The following is a 17,919-nucleotide window of genomic DNA, read 5'->3' on the forward strand; positions in this document are numbered from 1 at the left end:
ACAATTAAACAAAACAAAATAAACTGTTGGATAAACAACGCCGCCCCTTGATGAGGCAAATCACGGCATTTAGATATTTATCGCGCTCTCGACTCTCTGGGTTAACCCCATCGTAGAACCACCACCCCGACACTCTGGCGGAGGAGGAGTGGTGGCCACATGGTCACCCAACCAAAGCAACCAAACCAACCACTTACCACTTGGGCTGAGGATTCAAAGTCGGGGAATCACACGTCGATGTCAACCGCAGAGACAGGGCGACACACGTGACATTTGCGCAGTCGAAAAACGAGAATGGAAATGAAAATCAAATCGCTTGACGAGGATCGTGGTCACAATGGCGGAGTGCAACCACCCCGGGATTCGGATCCGTCCCACGCCTTTAGTTTGGGTGGATTTTTTTTTGAAAGAAATAAAAAATAAAACGAAATTACGACTATAAATACACCTAAGGTACAGTTGCCTTGCAGCGACATATTCTACATACTAGAAGGAAGGGGGACATTTTGTCGGCTGGGATAAAAGAATCAAATCGAATCGAACAGAGCTCCTAGTTGAGGCTGAGAGGCACACACAGCAAATGTAAAAAATCATTGAAAAGACAACAAAAAAACAACTAACCAAACACACGCACACACAATATGTAAATTATGAATTTTGAGTAAACAAAACCGCAGAGTGAGTGCATCAAAGAACAGGTCTTCGGGGTTAGCCATTAGGCATCCATCCCAGCTACTGTATTAATTCATATGCTCATCCGTACTCAAAGTCAGCTACAGTGGGGGACAACAAAATAGAGTCTTGTTTAATAATTTATTCAGTTTATATGAACAAATTCAAAGGGATTACCCAAAATATGATACTAGAAATTTGTATAAGAAAATAACATAAAATAAGTATTATGTGTTGAGTAGCAATTCTTTTTGAAACTACATAAGGGAACAATTTTACAACATTTGTTTAAGAACACATCATTTACAAAATAATTTTAGTTTTTACCTTATAATTATATTATAAAATTAAGTACTAATTTTATGCTTGTGACTGTTTATGGAAATGGTCATATCATGTGTTGGCTGCTTGGGCGGCAAACACAACTAACAACCGAAAAATCAAAAACAAAACATACCGCACCGCATCGATCCGAAAAATGAAACGAAAAAATAAAAACAAAAATTGATTTCTCATCGTTTTTGGCATTTGTTGCTCAACAGACGCGGCGACGCGGTTTCACATTTTCCATCTATTGATGGACTCTCTGCTTATTAGCCGACTGTGACTGACTGACAAACGGCCCCTGCCCCCTAGTCTCAGCTCCAAAACCCCAAAAAAAATTAAAACCATTGTTGCACAGTGGTAAAAGGATACAGTTAATATATTGTCATTATTTTAATATAATTTTCGGATGCTAATCATATTTTAACATTGATTCTTATACTTTATAATAAGTCAAGTTATAAAGTTATGTTGAAATTATTTTGTAGATTTTATAGATCTTATAGTAGGTATTTACATAGGCGAAAGATTTATAACTATGCTTTTTATAAGCTTAGCTTAGATAATAATTATTCTATTTAATAAAGATGCTATTGTATTGTAATCATTAAATATGATATGATAGGATACGATATGATACGATATGATATGATACGATATGATATAATATGATTTGATATGATATATGATATGAAATGATATGATATGATATGATATGATATAATATGATAAGATATGATATAATATGATTTGATATGATATGATATGATGGGAGAATTAAGTATAAAGCTACATTTATTTAGAACTACAAACAGAAGAGTGGGTCTGAAATTAAGAATTGCTTTCTTTTAATTTAAATCAAATAAAAGTACATAACAATACATTGATGATTATTTAATGTATTTATTCACTTAATATCCTTATCCAATTTAATTGCTTTAAAGCCCTTTCCCATGGCTGCTGGTTCCACGGTGTCTCTTCTTCAATTTTCTGGTGGCGGCAAAAAGGTCTGGGCCACCTACTTTACACGTTTGCTACTTGAAATGGCATTTGTTTTCCTTTCTTGGTTTTTTTTTTTATCTTCACTCATCCCTCCGGTGTCTGTTGAAAAAACAAGGCATCTTCTCGGGGAGGGGGACTGGGGGTTGCTGCCAAATTAGTTGTTGCTACATGGCCTCTGACCTGCCGCAGGTTAAATTACCCAACGAGACTTAAAATAAGTAAAAATAAGACTTTGAAATGTGGAAAAGCAAATAAAAACAAGTGAGTGAAAATCTGTAAGAGACCACCCTTTGCTAGGGGATTTTATATATGGAATACTTATAGTGTTATTCGATCAATGTATCATAGAGATCTTTCATAGTTCTCCCATTCACGTTCAATCTGAGCATTTTGGGATTGGGAAACAATAGACATGGTTACTTGGGTGATGGAAAGAAAAAAGTTATCTTTTCTCCAAGTTTCCCAGAGAATGCCATTGTGATCAGTGTCTCCGATATTGAAATATTTTCCATTTAATGCACTGTAATTAAAAGATGTTTTAAACAACTAAAATATGTAAGAATATATATTATTCATACCTATTGCCGCAATCGTTGTACCACCAACCGCCTGCATGAACCTCTGCACAATTGGTCCTGGATCGATCATTATCGCGATCGAAGGTGCTGAACTTCATGCCTCTGTGGATATTCAAGGAGTCCCCAGCGGACCCAGAATACCGACCCAGGGTCTTCAGATTATAGGACTCTTCCTCGCTGCCAATTTGGAAGGCATCGTAGCGAGCGATGCGGCTATTTGAGTACGCATCCTTGAGGAGAACGTACAACAAATGCGGCTCTGACTTGGTCAACAGGTGCAGTTTCTCCAGCCCCAAAAAGAACTCTCCCCACAACTTGCCGAATCCCTCCTTGTAGTCCGTCCAGTTCCGGTCAAAGTTCTCGCTTCCATCGCTCCGATTTAGAATATAAATCCATCCTTGGCCATCACATGGCACGGCGAAAGGCTTTGACCCGTTCATCCTTAGTTCGAAAATGCCTGCGGGAGCAACAAACTTATGCCAGGGACAACTGTATTTTGTAAATTTCAGTGTTATAATTTCATTTCGTTATTATTATTATTTTATAATTACTTTGCTGTCTCTCCTGTGGCAATCCGTAACTGCTCTCTAATTACTAGCAATAATATCACGAAAGCACACGCTTTCATCGCGAATGGTTCCGCTGCCAAATGTTAACTAAATTTATTTTAAAGAGGGAAACGTATTTTATACATTTAAATACCCTTACAAGGTATACTAATTTAAGTCAGAAACATGTAACAATGTGAAGGAATCATTTCCGACCCTATAAATCATGTATATTCTTGAGCAGCATCAAAAGCCGAGTCGATCTAGCTACGACCGAGCAAAATTTTATTTTTTCAAATATTTTAAAATTTTATAAGGGGTTGCATCGTTAAAAGTTGATCAAAATGTTGATATTTTTTACATTTTAAATCGAGTATGCAGATTTATTTAACTGCAAAAGACTAACACAGGACAGCTTTCCGAATAACAATTAATGCATCTTTGGCTTAGTTATGATATTTAAAAAATTTTGATTTGCCTAAAAATTTTCCTATAAAAATATTGATAAATATTGATTACAAAAATTCGAATACTTTCAGCTTAGTTTTGATTGATTTTTGTTTCAATCGTAAAGCTTAATTGCAAGGGTATTTTGTCTTCCATAAATTGATGTGTTAAATTATTTTATATGTTCACCTGAAAATATAATATTACGAAGCAGATTATTGTTTTGAAGATTAATCTGAGACCATTCCATATATATTTTTGATAAGTTATGAGTCATTCTCTGCAAATTTGACTTCTTTATTAAATGAAATACTTATTTTCCGATTGAAGTATAAGAAATGTTTACTTATATGTATATTAAACATAACGGAGATTATTATGTGAATTCACCTAAAATTATTAACCACTTTTTCATGAATTTCAGTAATAAGTACATAGATATTATAAATTATAAAAATTACAGTAAATTATACATATATTATATAAAAAAATGATAATAGCATTTTAAAGCGAATCTTTTTAATATCAATAGTATTTGCGGACACAAACAAATTAAAAGCGTTTCTAAAATATAACAGGGAAATGTATTTTATATATTTGTAAATTATTTTTGATCGAATTTTGTATTTATTAATTAATCAATGGAGAAAAGAGTTTATTGAAAAAGTGAAGCAATATACCAGAATTTTTACTGCCAAAATTGGCTAACCTTCTGCAGGTTACTACGTTTGCCTTGATGAGGTCTTTAGAATGTGGAAGAGTAAATAATAACAAATAAAGAAAAGTCTTTGAAAGACCACCCTTGCCACAGTCGGGGGAAAACATATGCTCTGGCTAATCCTGGGCGGTTAAGTAACCCCTTGCCGTGGCCTTGGGCTGCAACTGGAACCACGACACTTAACCCCCTTTAACCGCCATTCCTTAGAGTGTTTATTTGCTGTTGGTTGCCTTTTAATTGACGGAAAGAAAGGGGCATGTGCCATCTGCCGGCGGAAAACCCATTCCCCGTACCATTCCCCTTACCATTTTACCCGATCCAGATCAAAATCTAGAAATCTGTGCTGTTTTTTGTGCCCTTTGGCACTGTATCTGAGGTTCGATCTGTCTATTTGCTGGTCGGTTATTTAGTTGGTTGGATTGTCGGATTGAATTGTTTTGTGGGTTCTCCAAGGGAGTTCCCCCGTTTGGTAATCGCCTGCTATTAATTCATTGTCTATTATCAAGAATTTCCATGCCTGACATTGTATGCATTTTGTGCCGCCACTCGAGGAGCATATGCATGTTCCTTCCCGCTGCCCTTTGCCCTCCATTCTCTATTCTCGATTTGGATCCTGTTTTTGCTCCTGTTTCCGCTAGTTGACAGTGATGCCAGCTTTGCGTTTATATTTATTTTGTAAGTTTAATAAATTTGAGAATAATGGGAAATAAATAGCAAATATGACACATTCTGTATTCTTGCTCCATATTTCTTTAGTGGTGTAGAGTTTTTCCTTTCCTAGCATACAAATTATTTGAAAATAGAAAAATATGTTTAAAAATTACTATAATACATAATTTTATTCGATGTAACCCTCTACAATTTCAGTATTCGTATTAACTTAAAAACACTTGTTCCATGTTAACTGGAATTGTTGCCGCTAAGACCTCTGGTACACATTAATTACTATTTAAATGCTGCTTAAATGCTCGTTAAGCAATCTGTAATATGACAAGTTTTTAAGAAAGAATGTGTCTTTTTGGATATGTCTTTTGTAAATACCTTCAAGTTTCCCTAAATCACCATAGAATTGGCTCATATTCTTGTAGGTTGTCTGTCCACTTCTAATCAATGTCGTTTGATCTGCTTATGTATCTTTCATAATTATCAAGTGCTTCTTGATATAGCAGCATCGTTCCACTCCTCGTCCAAGTCCTTTGAATTATTCACGCTTCCTTTCTGAGAATTTTAATGCTTCGAATTGTGTGTTTTAATAATCATTGATTTTAATACTGCTTTCTGAAAACCTCTCACTGATAAGAGGGTTCTTTAATTTTGTTTATTTTGAATAACGATGAAAGACCAAAAGTGTTTCTGTGTATATATATAAAATCTAATTCCTGGAAATGATAAGACAAGAAAACAAGGTTAAAGCAATTCGCACTTTGATAAGTTTCTTTTATAATAAAACTATTAACAAAATAATAGTAATTACAAAAGCTCGATAAAATCTTCACCTTATCCCTAAATAAATAAAGCCAAGCCAGCATCTTAGCTGTTTGGCGATACTCCAGCTCCATTGTTCGGGGCCATAACTACTCTCTACATGGTCCTGGGCCGCTGTTACTCTAAGATATTATCGACAGCTCGTCCTGCTGACTGACTGGCTCACCAGTGTCCTCGCCACTACCCTCGCCCTGGCCCTCGTCCTCTCTTTGTCCTTTGGCCATTGTCCACTCGAGTTGCGCTATCCTCCTCCATCCACTGGCCTGTGCCATCGGTATCCTTGCTTGGCCCACCGGCATTGTTGTGTGTCCTGACAATGGTACATAGAACGGGCCATTGTTCCGGGGGCTCGAGTCCACATAAATACATAAGGGCACAGGGCACAGATCCCGGGCACTGGCTCTAGCTCACATCCGGCACACATCCTGGACACATCCTTGCTGTTGCTGTTGACTTTTCGAGTTTGGCAAAGGCGCACAATGCACAAATTGATATCCAATAATTTAATTCTGTTATCCATTCAGTCGCATGTTGGAAAATAGTTTTGTAATTTGCACTCGGCATGCGTGTAACCGATATTATTGTGGCCGTGCTCCTTGTCCCTCGTCCCTTGACCCTTCTCCCACTCCGGCTGGACTTTGGGCCATTGTAAAATGTTCCATGGGGAATGTGCCGGTCATGTGTGGGCATTAGTTTTATTATAATTTTGTTTATATCGTGTCGTGTGTCCGGCAAAACAAAAACAATGACAAGAGCCGGGGGATCCGTTTGGGCGAAAAAGGATTTCACACTCGGCAGGAATAGTTTGTTTCGTTCAAATATAGTGGCAAATAGATAATGACGCTGCGGATTAACGCTTCGCATTATTATACTTATCGTCCTTTGTGCGATGACCAGTTTTTCGGGAATTTTGCGGTTGTGGGTGGCCTTTATAATTGGTCCTGCGATTCGTATTTTGGGGTTGGGCTTGTTGCGAGTCCTTTTGTTCTCCTCTCACGGATATAAATTACGTGCTGTGCGAATTAAATATTTATTTAGCTATCCCTGATGCCCACACAATAGCGAGTTTTCAATTAAAATTTTTATTAATTCTGGTGATTAGGGACAAATAGCTTGGAAATTTATTGATTGATTTTATTTGAGGGGGGGTTAAAATGTAAAAATGAAATAAATATAAGACAATTTACTGGTTTGACTTACTTTTATGAGGTCCAAGTGTGGGAAATGAATTTACATTAAAAAGTAGTTAAGTTAACCTTTTCATTTATATTTTAGGGTACTGTAAATTATTACCATCAAGAAGTATATTAAGAAAAAGCTTAAAAAGTATTTTCTAAACCAATTAATAAAGAAACTTGTTTAAAAATAAAAAATTCAACATATTGTTTCCTTGAAACTCTCCATATTCCCCCAACCAAAATGAACAATTTTTTGTTAAATTTTCTTCATTTTACTTTTATTGAATTATTTTGTAGATTTATTAAATACTTTAACACAGTGTTTGAAATGTATTTTTTATCTAATACATAATATGATAGTTAATATATAATTTTATATGGTTTATATGGTACACACGGATATCTCAATTAGGTAATCTCATCGTCTATATATAATATTAATTTCAGCTAAACAAATACATTTTATGGCTCTTATAACTGGGATCAAGTGATTTGCCTTCTCTTAGTTTATGATTTATTAATACGACTTCTATGTTACAATACTTGTTCTAAGAGTTTAAAGGGTAAACTATAATTTACACTTATTTTTTAGGCATATCTAGGACAAATCGAGATGTGATGCTGGAGGGGAAAGTTAATTTAAATTACATCAAAACATAATTAATTCTTCTTGGGATAATATTTTCAACATTTTTCAAAGGACATTACAGTCTAGAATTAATTAGATTACCAGAACGGATTCACATCCCCTCCCAGCTTAGGTTTGTGGATTTATGATTTGGCATTCGGGAAAATCCTACTCGAAAGGCCGGAAGACGGCGGCGCCGTTGGCCTCCGGTTCGCTGCCTCAATCCTGGGAGTCCCCAGCATTGCTGCTGCGATCCAGCCCAATGCCTCCGGCTCCATTCGACTCCGACTGCTCAATATCCGCCGCACTGAGGACGCCGGGCAGGTAGCCCGTGCCGGCATAGGGAGCGGACAGGAACCGCTTGGCATGGGCCTGCATGAAGGGATGGTAGCGGTGCGTGGGCGAGCCAAAGACCGAGGGCGGCACCAGCGGCGAGAAGGCCGACTTCATGGGGAAGGGCGGCGAGGGCGGCACCTGCGGCGGCGTTGGCGTCTGGCCCAGATCCTCGCCAGCCAGCATGCACTCCATGGCCTGGAGGACATCGCCGCGGAAGCGCTGCATCAGCTGCTCCACGTCGCTGCGCCGTCGGTTCGGGAAGACCCGCATCAGGACATCGATGGGGGATCTCTGCTGCTGCAGGTTCTGCGGATGCTGCGGCAGATTAGGCGGCTGCTCCGGCGGGTGGTGGTGAGCTGGTAGTCCGGCGGCGGCCAGGAACTGTGTGTGGTGATAGGGCAGGAAGCCCTGGCCATGACTGCTGCCAAAGGAGCGCAGCAAGTGAAGGTTCTCGGCGGGCGTGTTGGGTGGACTCTGGCTGTCTTCCTTCTTCAGGCTAAGGTTCTCCGGCGTGGCCTCGTCCGGCGCCGAGTCCACATCCAGGTCGGACTCCGGTGAGCTGGGCGGTCCGGTGCGGGCGGGCGACAGGCTGGCGGTTAGATTGAAGAGTCCAGCTACCTTGGGACGTGGACTGCTGGGCGATCCCGATTCAGAGCCAGTGTCCTGGTCGGTTTCGTTGGACAAGGCAGCACCGCGTTTGGAAACTGAAACAAACGAAAGGATTCAATTTAAGGGATAAGTTTATTATGATAGAAAATTATTTAAAACGCGAGGAGGTAATTCAAAATATCTGTTAGTTCTCAAGGATTAACCCACTTCAATCTTTAGCCTTTCAAAAATCTATTTATCAATTATCCTATTACCAACGAGGCGTATCTGTTTTCTAGATCTGTTAATGTTTTTCCCCACCTATATAAAACCAGGTAGCCTAGTGGAAACTGTGCGGTTTTCCACTTGACAGAGTTCAGAGCAAATAAAAGTATCAAATGGTAAAATGGGAAAAATGTAATCACGGGAATCGCAAACATCGAGGAGGATGCGCAGGATACGTTGACATGCCAACGTGGGACAACCTGCTGTTTTTTTATTGTTTGTTCTGAAATGAAACAAGCTATATGATATTTTTGTTCGTTGTTTTCCTTTACCTTCGGCTTTTCTGTTTTTTTCCTTTTCTGTTTGATTCTGCAGTTGACGAAGCCGCAGTGAAAATTTAATTAAGTTCGAGGGGTGCGTGGATACCAATATATAATATCCAATCGCAGCGGTAACCGAAAATAAAAATTCAAGCGTGAAATCGTCTTGGATTTCATTGCAAATAAAAAGGGAGTCGAGTACCTTAAATATCGACAGGTTCCGCGACTCTCTCCTTCGATTGATTTGCGTGGGAATTCTTCTGTGTTTTTCTTTCTCGTAAAAAGGAGCTCAAACAAGGCCAAGTGAGCCACCACATGGGAGAGAGTATCTCACGTTTCCTTCTTGTCCAGGAACCCTCAGCTTGGGCTTGTCTTACCCCTGGCAGCAGATAGTCCTAATGACTGCGACTGAGTTGATGTGATGCCGAACAGGTCCTTGATATCCTTCTACCCCCGTCAGACTTTGTAACTGTTTGGCATTTGATTTGTAAAAGAGGGGAGTTGAGTTCTTGTAAGGCATTCTGGTTCCAAATTGATTGGCTTGGTCGGAATAATACACAATAATATTGGATCGGGATAATAACAAAATAATATTGGATAATGTTACAATCACTCTTGTATTGTTCGCTCTTTGAGTGGGTTTTCTTTTTAAGGGAAAAGAACTGAAAAGATTCTTGTGAGAAACTCTTTGGGTGGGAAATGATCATGATTTTTATAATGATTTTTTATGTAAAAAATAGTAAAAATAGAAAGAAAAGCCCTTTATGTTATAGTTAAATAATATTTATGGGTTTTTTATCCTTTTTGAAGGGTATTATAATTTTAATCTGCAATTCAATTGCAAACTGTAACTTCCCGAAGTTAGATTCCCTTCTTGTATATTATATATTTAATTTCTTCTTTAATAAATCCACACCTTTCTGCATAAAATACTTCTTATTTAAGGACGCCCCAGCCAAGTGCTGACTTCTTAACGAGGACTTTAACATAATTGTTGCAATTTGAACTCGTAAAGGTCCTTCCTGGGTCCTGGTCCTGGTGTTGCCTTCAACTTAATCGCAACCCCAGGACATTTTCATGCGCGGTTTGGCAAAGTGCTTAGACTGCAACTTGGCTGGCTAAGTCTTTGTCAAAACAACACCTACACCTCACACACACTCCACACACTCCACACACTCTACACACACACTGGCAGCTATGCACATGCAACCGCGAGTGTGGCACTTTATGCACCGTTGATTTCTGAACAATCGAAAACAAATTTTTCTTAACACGCGCTCAACGTACATACATATGTAAGGCCCCCAAGAATCTGAAGTCCTCTTGGGGAGGAGGCCAGGCGAAAAGGGCTTTTTAAGGTGCGGGAAGTGGTGGGAGAAGGTAACCACACAGCAAGAAATACATATATACTTTGGTAAACATAAGGAAATCATTTTAGAAAGAATATTTAATAAGGTTTATTCTTTGTTTATTTACTGCTAAAGTTCTCTAGACATTTCTGAGCTCTCCCAAGTTATGACCTAGCTTTTCCCCCCGAAATCCCTCACTTTCTGAATTAAATATAATTTTTCCCTGTGGACAAAATCTACCACAAGTGTTATTTGTTTGTTCAAACTTACCGGGACTCTCGTCCAGCTCGGTTCTCGTGGGCGAAAAGCCAACGCTGAGGTGTTCGGAGCGGGTGCGTCCTTCCGTGTCGGACTCGTTGCCATTGAAGCGCTGCGACTGCTGGGAATGGTGGCCAAGCTGGTGGTGCTGGTGGTGCTGCTGCTGCTGAGGATGTGGCTGCTGGTGGTGGTGGTGCTGGGACTGCTGCTGCTGCTGCTGCTGCGGCTGGTGGTGATTGGGAGTGGAGCTAGCCTCGAAGCCGTCGCTGGGCGGCGAAGGGATACCGCCGTGGAAGACGCCGTTCTGGCCGGAACCTCCATTAGCCGATCCTCCGCTGCCACTGTGATTGGGACTGTGCGGGGTGGGCGTGGCACTATCGCTGTTGCCATTCTGCTGGCCAGGAACCGAGGTGTACAGGAGGCCCAGTTCACGGGCCTCGTTCTCCTCCTGGGCCTGTTGGCGACGCAGGGCGACCTGGAGGAGAGGGAACAAGGAAATTGGAAGATATTTTAGCTCTTAGTAAATGAAAAATTTAACATGATGAGGGATTAGTAGATGGAAATCCATTTAAGCCTAAAGTATATTAGAGAATACTTTATAAGGCATTGGAAATGCTTTTTTAACGATTAGGAAATCTGTATTTGTTTAATTTTATTTGTGAAATATCATTTATAGCTTTTAATTACCATTTTAAATATCTTGGTAATATGAAGAACTAAGGTATATAGAGTTTAGTTTGCTTTTCTCCTAATCAATTAGAAGTTAAAGCCATGAAATCCCTGACATTAAAGGCATAGAAAAAGATGCTAATGCAACCTATACTTTCCAATTTTGTTTTGCTAAACTTTGTTTAAGAGTTTTTTATTAAGTCCTTCCTTAAATTAATATAAATAATGTGAGAAAAACCCACCTGAGCGGCCATTACCCGCTGACGTTCCGCAATCAGAGTGCACTTGGCGCAGACACAGTCCCGCCAGCGGCAGTAGCGCTTGTGACCCTTCAAGGCGCTGACCTGCAAACCAGAACCTTGTTTAATAAAAACCCGGATATTGGCCAAGCCCAATCCTCTCCAGACGTACCACTCCATGGTTCCGGCAGCGGGCGCACTTGGGCGTTCTCTGATATCTTTCGGAGGCGGCGCGCAGGAAGAAGGCGGGCGGAAGGGCGCCCAGAACGGGATGCTGCGACATCAGATTCTGCATGTCCACGCCCGACGGCAGACTCATCCTTATAGTTTCTTTAATTAGCTTATTTTTTAACTATTACAAATTGTATTTTGAGAACTCGAGAGTTCTACGATCTCCACACTTGACACCACACTTTAAGTTTTGATTTAGTTGTTTCTTGCTTTTTTGTTTTTCTGATTATTTCTGGGGGATTAGCATTATGCTTTCAACTTGATCATTATAGTTTTATTGTTCAAAGATCTCCCGCACGGACGACATGACACACTGAGGCCTCGGTTGCAACTGATTCAATCTTTTTGGCCGAAAAGCCACAGAGCAGCGCAGCAGCAGCAGCATTTGCGGCGGAGCAGCGGCAGCAGCAGCAGCAATGGCGGCAAGCGGCAACATTTACCAATACAAAGGCCCCTCCGGGCAAATGAGGGTTGAAAGTATACATATATATATGTGTGCATGTACATAGATGTGGGAAAAATAATTCAGAGAGTGTTGCAACCACCTTTGTGTGGCACAGCAGCTGCCTGCCTGCCTGCGTCGGCGTAGGCAGCAGCATCAAGCGTTGGCTGAGACAGCAACACAGCGACAGCGACGGCGACGGCGACGCAGACAGAGGCTGGCAATTAAGAAAAAAGTTTCAAAATCTAATTTTGGGTACTGTATACAAAATTGTGCACTCGAGGCGGCGACGGCGGCGGCGACGGCAACGCGGCGTATACGCAATGTCATGCCTTATGGCAGGGTTGGCATTGCTGGTATTGGTGGTTGCTTCGTCGCGTTTCTTTCATTTTCTTTCTGTTGCCTTTGTTTCACAGTTGCCCCTGAGTGTGTGCCTGTGTGCGTGTGTGTGTGTGTGTATGCTGGTGAGAGAGCTTTTGCTGAGGGGCTGCCCTCCCCCTGCCTTTAATGGCTTTGGCCAACCAAAAAGCGTTGTTGTTGCGACCTCGCCTCTGGTTGGCATGGCTTCCTCGGTGGCCGAAACAAAAAAAACAAACAAAAAAAAAAGCACTCTCGCAACTCTTGTTGCTCTTCGTCGAGTGCCAGCGAGGGGTTAAATGGACCGCCCTCCCTCCATGCCCCACCTGCCCCCTTGTGGCGCCAACTAAAACCCTAAAGTTTCTGGCTTTTTGGCACACTGCCACTTGTCTTTCATTTCCAGCTGTCTGGATGGAGTGTGTGCTAAAATCTCCATGAATAAAATCCAACGAGTGCTGATGGAACACAAAATAATTGTTTTTGTTGTGCATAATACTTTGAATTGTCTTTGAGGATGATTTTAGGGCACTTGGGGAGGATAATTTTAATTACCTTTACTTGTAATTATAGTTTTAATTTGAGAACTTGTGGCTCTTTAATTGCAAAATTGATATTAAAACTCCTTTTTTCTGTTTTTCATTTCTAATAACCAACAAAATGATATCATAAAACTGAAAGATTATTATGTATAGTTTGTCTTAATTACTTAAATAATCTTATAGTCGTGTTAAATATTATATTATATTATTATATTTTATATAGCTGTTATGTATATGCTTTTAGAGCCTTCTTTTTAGAACTGATATTGTTTTGAAAACCAAACAAATCTGGATAGAATTATTTTAAGTAAAAGCATTTAAGAAATCTATGTCTCTGAGGTTGAGTTGCTTTTTATATGTTACAAACATAAATCGTAATAAGTATTTAAGACGGTATCTTTAAATTGAATATTTATAAATTAAAAAATATATTGAAGCTTAAATTCACCAACTAAAACTGTTTTTTGCCATACTTACAATTTCCTAATTTAATGTCTCTTTCTTTTATTAATTACCTTGAAGCTTACCTTAATTTGGCCTTTAAAAGTTTTAATAAAATGAATAACAAAGGTATATCAATTTAATAATTTCACCTAGGGGTGTGGGCTTCATAAATATGCAATAAAAATAACGAATTCTGGTTGCATAACCAATCAGATACATAATGTGATATAAAACACACTGGCTTTCCTTTTTTTGTAATATAATTTTATCCTTTGGGTGGTGGGTGGCAGCTGGAAGTTGGCCTATTAGAATGTTACACATTTATTGCAATTGAAACAAACCGAGGACACGGGGGCCCCTTCCAGCGAGCGTGCGACTGAGGCGGCAACAGTGCGCGCGTCTACGCTCTCTCTCCCTCTTGTTCATTAGTGAATTTCTCTCAGAGAAACCCTCTCTCTTTCTCTCTCTCTTTGAAGAGACTCCGCCCCTTGAAGGAGGCGGAGCCAGGCACCTCTTTCTCTCTCACAGACACACAAGCACAGCAGAGAGTAAAACATAAAGCGGCAACAATGTTGTACAAGTTTTGGGCCAAAAGAAACAAGTTTCCAGTCTGTCTGTGTCTGTGCTGGTCCTTAGGGCTCACACAGAAACACACGCACACACTCAGAGAGAGAGAGAGAGAGCAGCTAGGGGGCAGTTCCAGATCCGCTGACGTCGACCGCCACAGTCGTTGGCAACAGTAAATGGCCAGGAACTGGGAACTGGGAGCTGGGAGCTGGGAGCTGGGAGCAGCCTAGGAGCCAGCTCAAAGCTACTGCTCGCAGCTACTGGTGTTTTTGCGCAGGGCCAATTTCTCGCATTTTAACTTTGTTTAAAGTGCGCCTCTATATGTACACGAACATATACTCACCGGGGGGAGGGGAAGGGAGGGGAGGGGAGGGGAGGGGACAGTGCTCCCCCTTGGGTGGCCACTTATAAAGTGTTTTTACTGCGACCAAATATGCAAATTAGTTGAGCAGCACTGAAGCTGACAACTTCGACTGCTCTGCGGCCTGTGTACACAGAGAGGAAAGTCGGGGAACTTGCAATAAAATATAGGTACAATAAATGTTAATATTAAAGTAATTTAAAAGATAAGGTAGGGGAGAGGCCCTTGGAAATGAAGAATTCATGGGTTATGGCAGCAAGGATTGCCTTTACACATAACAAAATACAGGTACTAGGAACAAATATTGAGAAGAAACTTTCAATACGATACATCATATCGTAAACTTTAATAAATATAATTTGATATATCGAATAATATAAATATATTAAAATATTTATATTATCTAAAATATTAGAAAAACTGTTCAAAACTGCAACTGCCTCGTTTTCAGATTATATTCTGATCTGGAATAACAATTGGAATGTACTATCAATATACCGTTTATTTTCTAATTTGATTTCAAACAATTCTTTTTTAATTTTAAATTAAATAAATTAATTAAATAATAAATTAAAATTAATTAATTTAATTTATTAAACTTAACAAATAAAGCAATAATTCACTGTGTGCCTGCAACAACAAAAGCTGAAACATGTCCATTATGTCGTCGCTTTGGCTGCCTCTCTTCACGCTTGAACTGCCCCCCGGGAAAGGAGAGGGAGGGGTTGGGGGTTGTTGGGGAGGAGGGGCAGCCCTGTGGAAAAGGGTGGAGGAGTGGCGGCGGTCCAATACAAACAATATAAGGCGCACACACACACACATAATAATAATAATCAACAGCCAAGGCAACATGCGCAGCATGGCAACAACAATGGAAATGGAATGAAATCAACAAAATACAATCGTAGCCAGAAATGGAAATCAATCAAAAGAGATACGAGGAATTATAAATGCTCTATGAAAGGGAAGTACTTTGTATATTCATTAAAAGCCGACCGGTTTCAAAAAGGATACTCAAAGGAGAAGCGGTTAACGGGTACACATTTGCTTTTGTAATAATGAGGATTCTTAAGAAATATCTGAAATACAAAGGTTTTTGGATTACAAGTATTTCAGGGAATTATAATTCTAGTCAGTTGCTTAAAACTATGTGAAAGAGTCATTTCCGACCCTATAAAACATATATATTCTTAATTAGCATCAAAAGCCGAGTCAAATATGATATGTTTGAAAGAAAAAAAATTTTTTTAAGTTTCAAAAATTATATAAGGGGTACATCGTTTAAATTCTAAAAAATGTATTAAAAACTTAATTTTTTTAATGTTAAATTGAGTATGCTGATTTATTGAACTTCTACAAATTTACAAAGGAGTGGGGTTTTAATTAAAATTAATGAATTTATGGATTAGTTCTGAGATTTTTAAACTTTGATTTTTCATACAAATTGTCAATAAATATGGATTTAAGGAATGCGAATTTTAAGTTTATTAATGATGGATTTCCGATCCTATGATTTAATTTGCAAAATGCATTTAGTATGTAAACTTTGGCTTTGGCTTTGGCTTTTTCTTACTTGTGGTGATTACTAATTAGTGCAATACTGAACATTTATATGTATGTATTTTTTTTAATGCATTTTTCAATAGTTTATTGAAGGGCCCTAAACTTATATTTGAATACTATTTGGCATTATTCATCCCTTAACACAGCACGGGAAGTATGTAAATTGGTTCTAAACATGCTTCTCTTTGGCTTTTAAATAAAAATATTTTGTAGATTTATATAAGGATATAACATCTGCATGTTGTTTTCTCCATATGTAATCAAACTATACATCATATTATTTAATTTCTTCTAAAATAATTGTTGATTATACTTGTTCGACCTGTAATTGGGTGTCTGAAAACCTTCCTCAAGAATACCCTAAGAATGTAGTAATAGACCTTTTGCAATGTCTTAGATTCATCAACTTTAAAGGGTATTCAGTAGTTCTTTTTGTTTTTTTCCACAACATAAAAATCATTAGATCTTGTTAAGAAAAACTCAGATCTTGGACATGAATTGAATGTGTTGACGTCGGTGTAATAAGTAGCCGTTGGCTATGGGATCTCAGTCTCGAGGAAAGTTGAAATATCGCCGGGGATCATCATTCATTGCTACTTTACTTAGCTCGGCCACTTGGCCACTTTTGCTGCTGGTCATCTCGCTGCTCTCCCTGCTGGTCTTTTGATGACTCCCGACTCCGACTCCGTCTCCGTCTCCCAGCCTCGGCTCAAGTGCCCAGCGACTGCTTCTGATTGAGTCAGTTAAAGATGGAAAAATATAAATGGGAAGGGGAAGGGGATGGGGCTGTACCGGGGGAGACAAAGGAAAAAGTGCCTTTAAAATGTTGACAAATATTTAACATGCAGTGGCCGCAAAATTATTTGATCAAGAAACCACCGAAAAAATGTATACAGAGAAAGATCTTTCCAACAGCGAAAACAAACAGAAAACACACAACGAAATAATGTAAAAATTAAAACTGAAACTTGAAGACATTGCGGCTAATAAGATTTCCTTGCGTCATTGCCCCATTCATCCGATTCGATGGCGACTTGTGTTTATTTGTTTTTGATTTCTTTTCGGGTGCCGCACACGACCCCAAGGGGCAGATGCCTCTGGATCTGTGAGGTCTCTCTCCACATAACATAGTAGCAGAGGCCCAACCTTTGGCAACTTGGAACTGTCAGGAACAGCGGCCTTTGGCTGGATTTTCTGAACAATGCAGGCAGGCGACGGTCGAAAAAAGTTAATTTAATTTCAAGTGTGTGCAACAATTGTCCTGCTCTCCTCCTGCCTTCCAAACTCTCATCCTTTTCATCCTCCACAGAACGGACTCTATAGATACAAACACTCCCCCGTGGTTCTCCGTGCTTTCCTTGCATATTGTTTTACAAATTTCCACTGGCCACGAAGAACGAGAAAATCGCTCCTTCGACTTATCTTTGACGTCAAGAAAATCTCATTAAATAACTTCCTTCCTGCGCTTTCAAGTCCTGCCAGCATCCTGTGACAGTCTCCTCGTCGTCGCAACAAGCTGAAACTTTGAACTCTCATGTATTCGGATTCGTTCAGCGAGCCATGAAATTACATTTTGCTTTTCTTGCGCCGGAAGTGCTCTCTCTCTTTGCCTCTTTCGGGGGCAAGGGAGCAGGTGAAGGAGGCACCAACCGGAAACTCATGGAAACGTGAAATTTTGTTAAAAGTTCAAGGAAACTTTTTGCGGCTGCCATTTTGTTAACTGAAAAAAATCTATGGCTGCCTGCAAGAAGTTGCTAGAATTGTGTTGTGTCATATGCAGAGTAGGGAACAATTTCTGCTCTTCTTAAAGTTTTTAATTCAAATAAAGAATTGTAAATTAAGTAATACCTG

The 17,919-nt window shown here is 39.5% G+C and overlaps 3 protein-coding genes across 4 annotated transcripts in view; 1 reads left to right on the top strand and 2 right to left on the bottom strand.

The window, feature by feature from the left end:
- Positions 1 to 17,919, top strand: part of LOC110186479 (lysoplasmalogenase TMEM86A) — a 74,955-nt gene that overhangs the window by 36,864 nt on the left and 20,172 nt on the right. The window lies entirely within an intron of this gene.
- Positions 1,191 to 3,640, bottom strand: LOC147642546 (fibrinogen-like protein 1). The gene has a single exon (XM_086840084.1). The coding sequence runs from the start codon at positions 3,014 to 3,016 to the stop codon at positions 2,567 to 2,569; it is 450 nt and encodes a 149-aa protein (XP_086696210.1). The 5' UTR covers positions 3,017 to 3,640; the 3' UTR covers positions 1,191 to 2,566.
- On the bottom strand, positions 7,202 to 12,179 carry dmrt99B (doublesex-Mab related 99B). The gene is made up of 4 exons (XM_020955665.2): positions 11,737 to 12,179; positions 11,568 to 11,669; positions 10,669 to 11,131; positions 7,202 to 8,620 (listed from the first exon to the last, which is right to left on the bottom strand). The coding sequence occupies exons 1-4, from the start codon at positions 11,881 to 11,883 to the stop codon at positions 7,800 to 7,802; spliced, it is 1,533 nt and encodes a 510-aa protein (XP_020811324.1). The 5' UTR covers positions 11,884 to 12,179; the 3' UTR covers positions 7,202 to 7,799.

Source organism: Drosophila serrata, unplaced genomic scaffold, assembly GCF_035046125.1.
Source record: "Drosophila serrata isolate PLE 108 unplaced genomic scaffold, ASM3504612v1 contig_382, whole genome shotgun sequence".
NCBI classification, from domain to species: Eukaryota; Metazoa; Arthropoda; class Insecta; order Diptera; family Drosophilidae; genus Drosophila; species Drosophila serrata.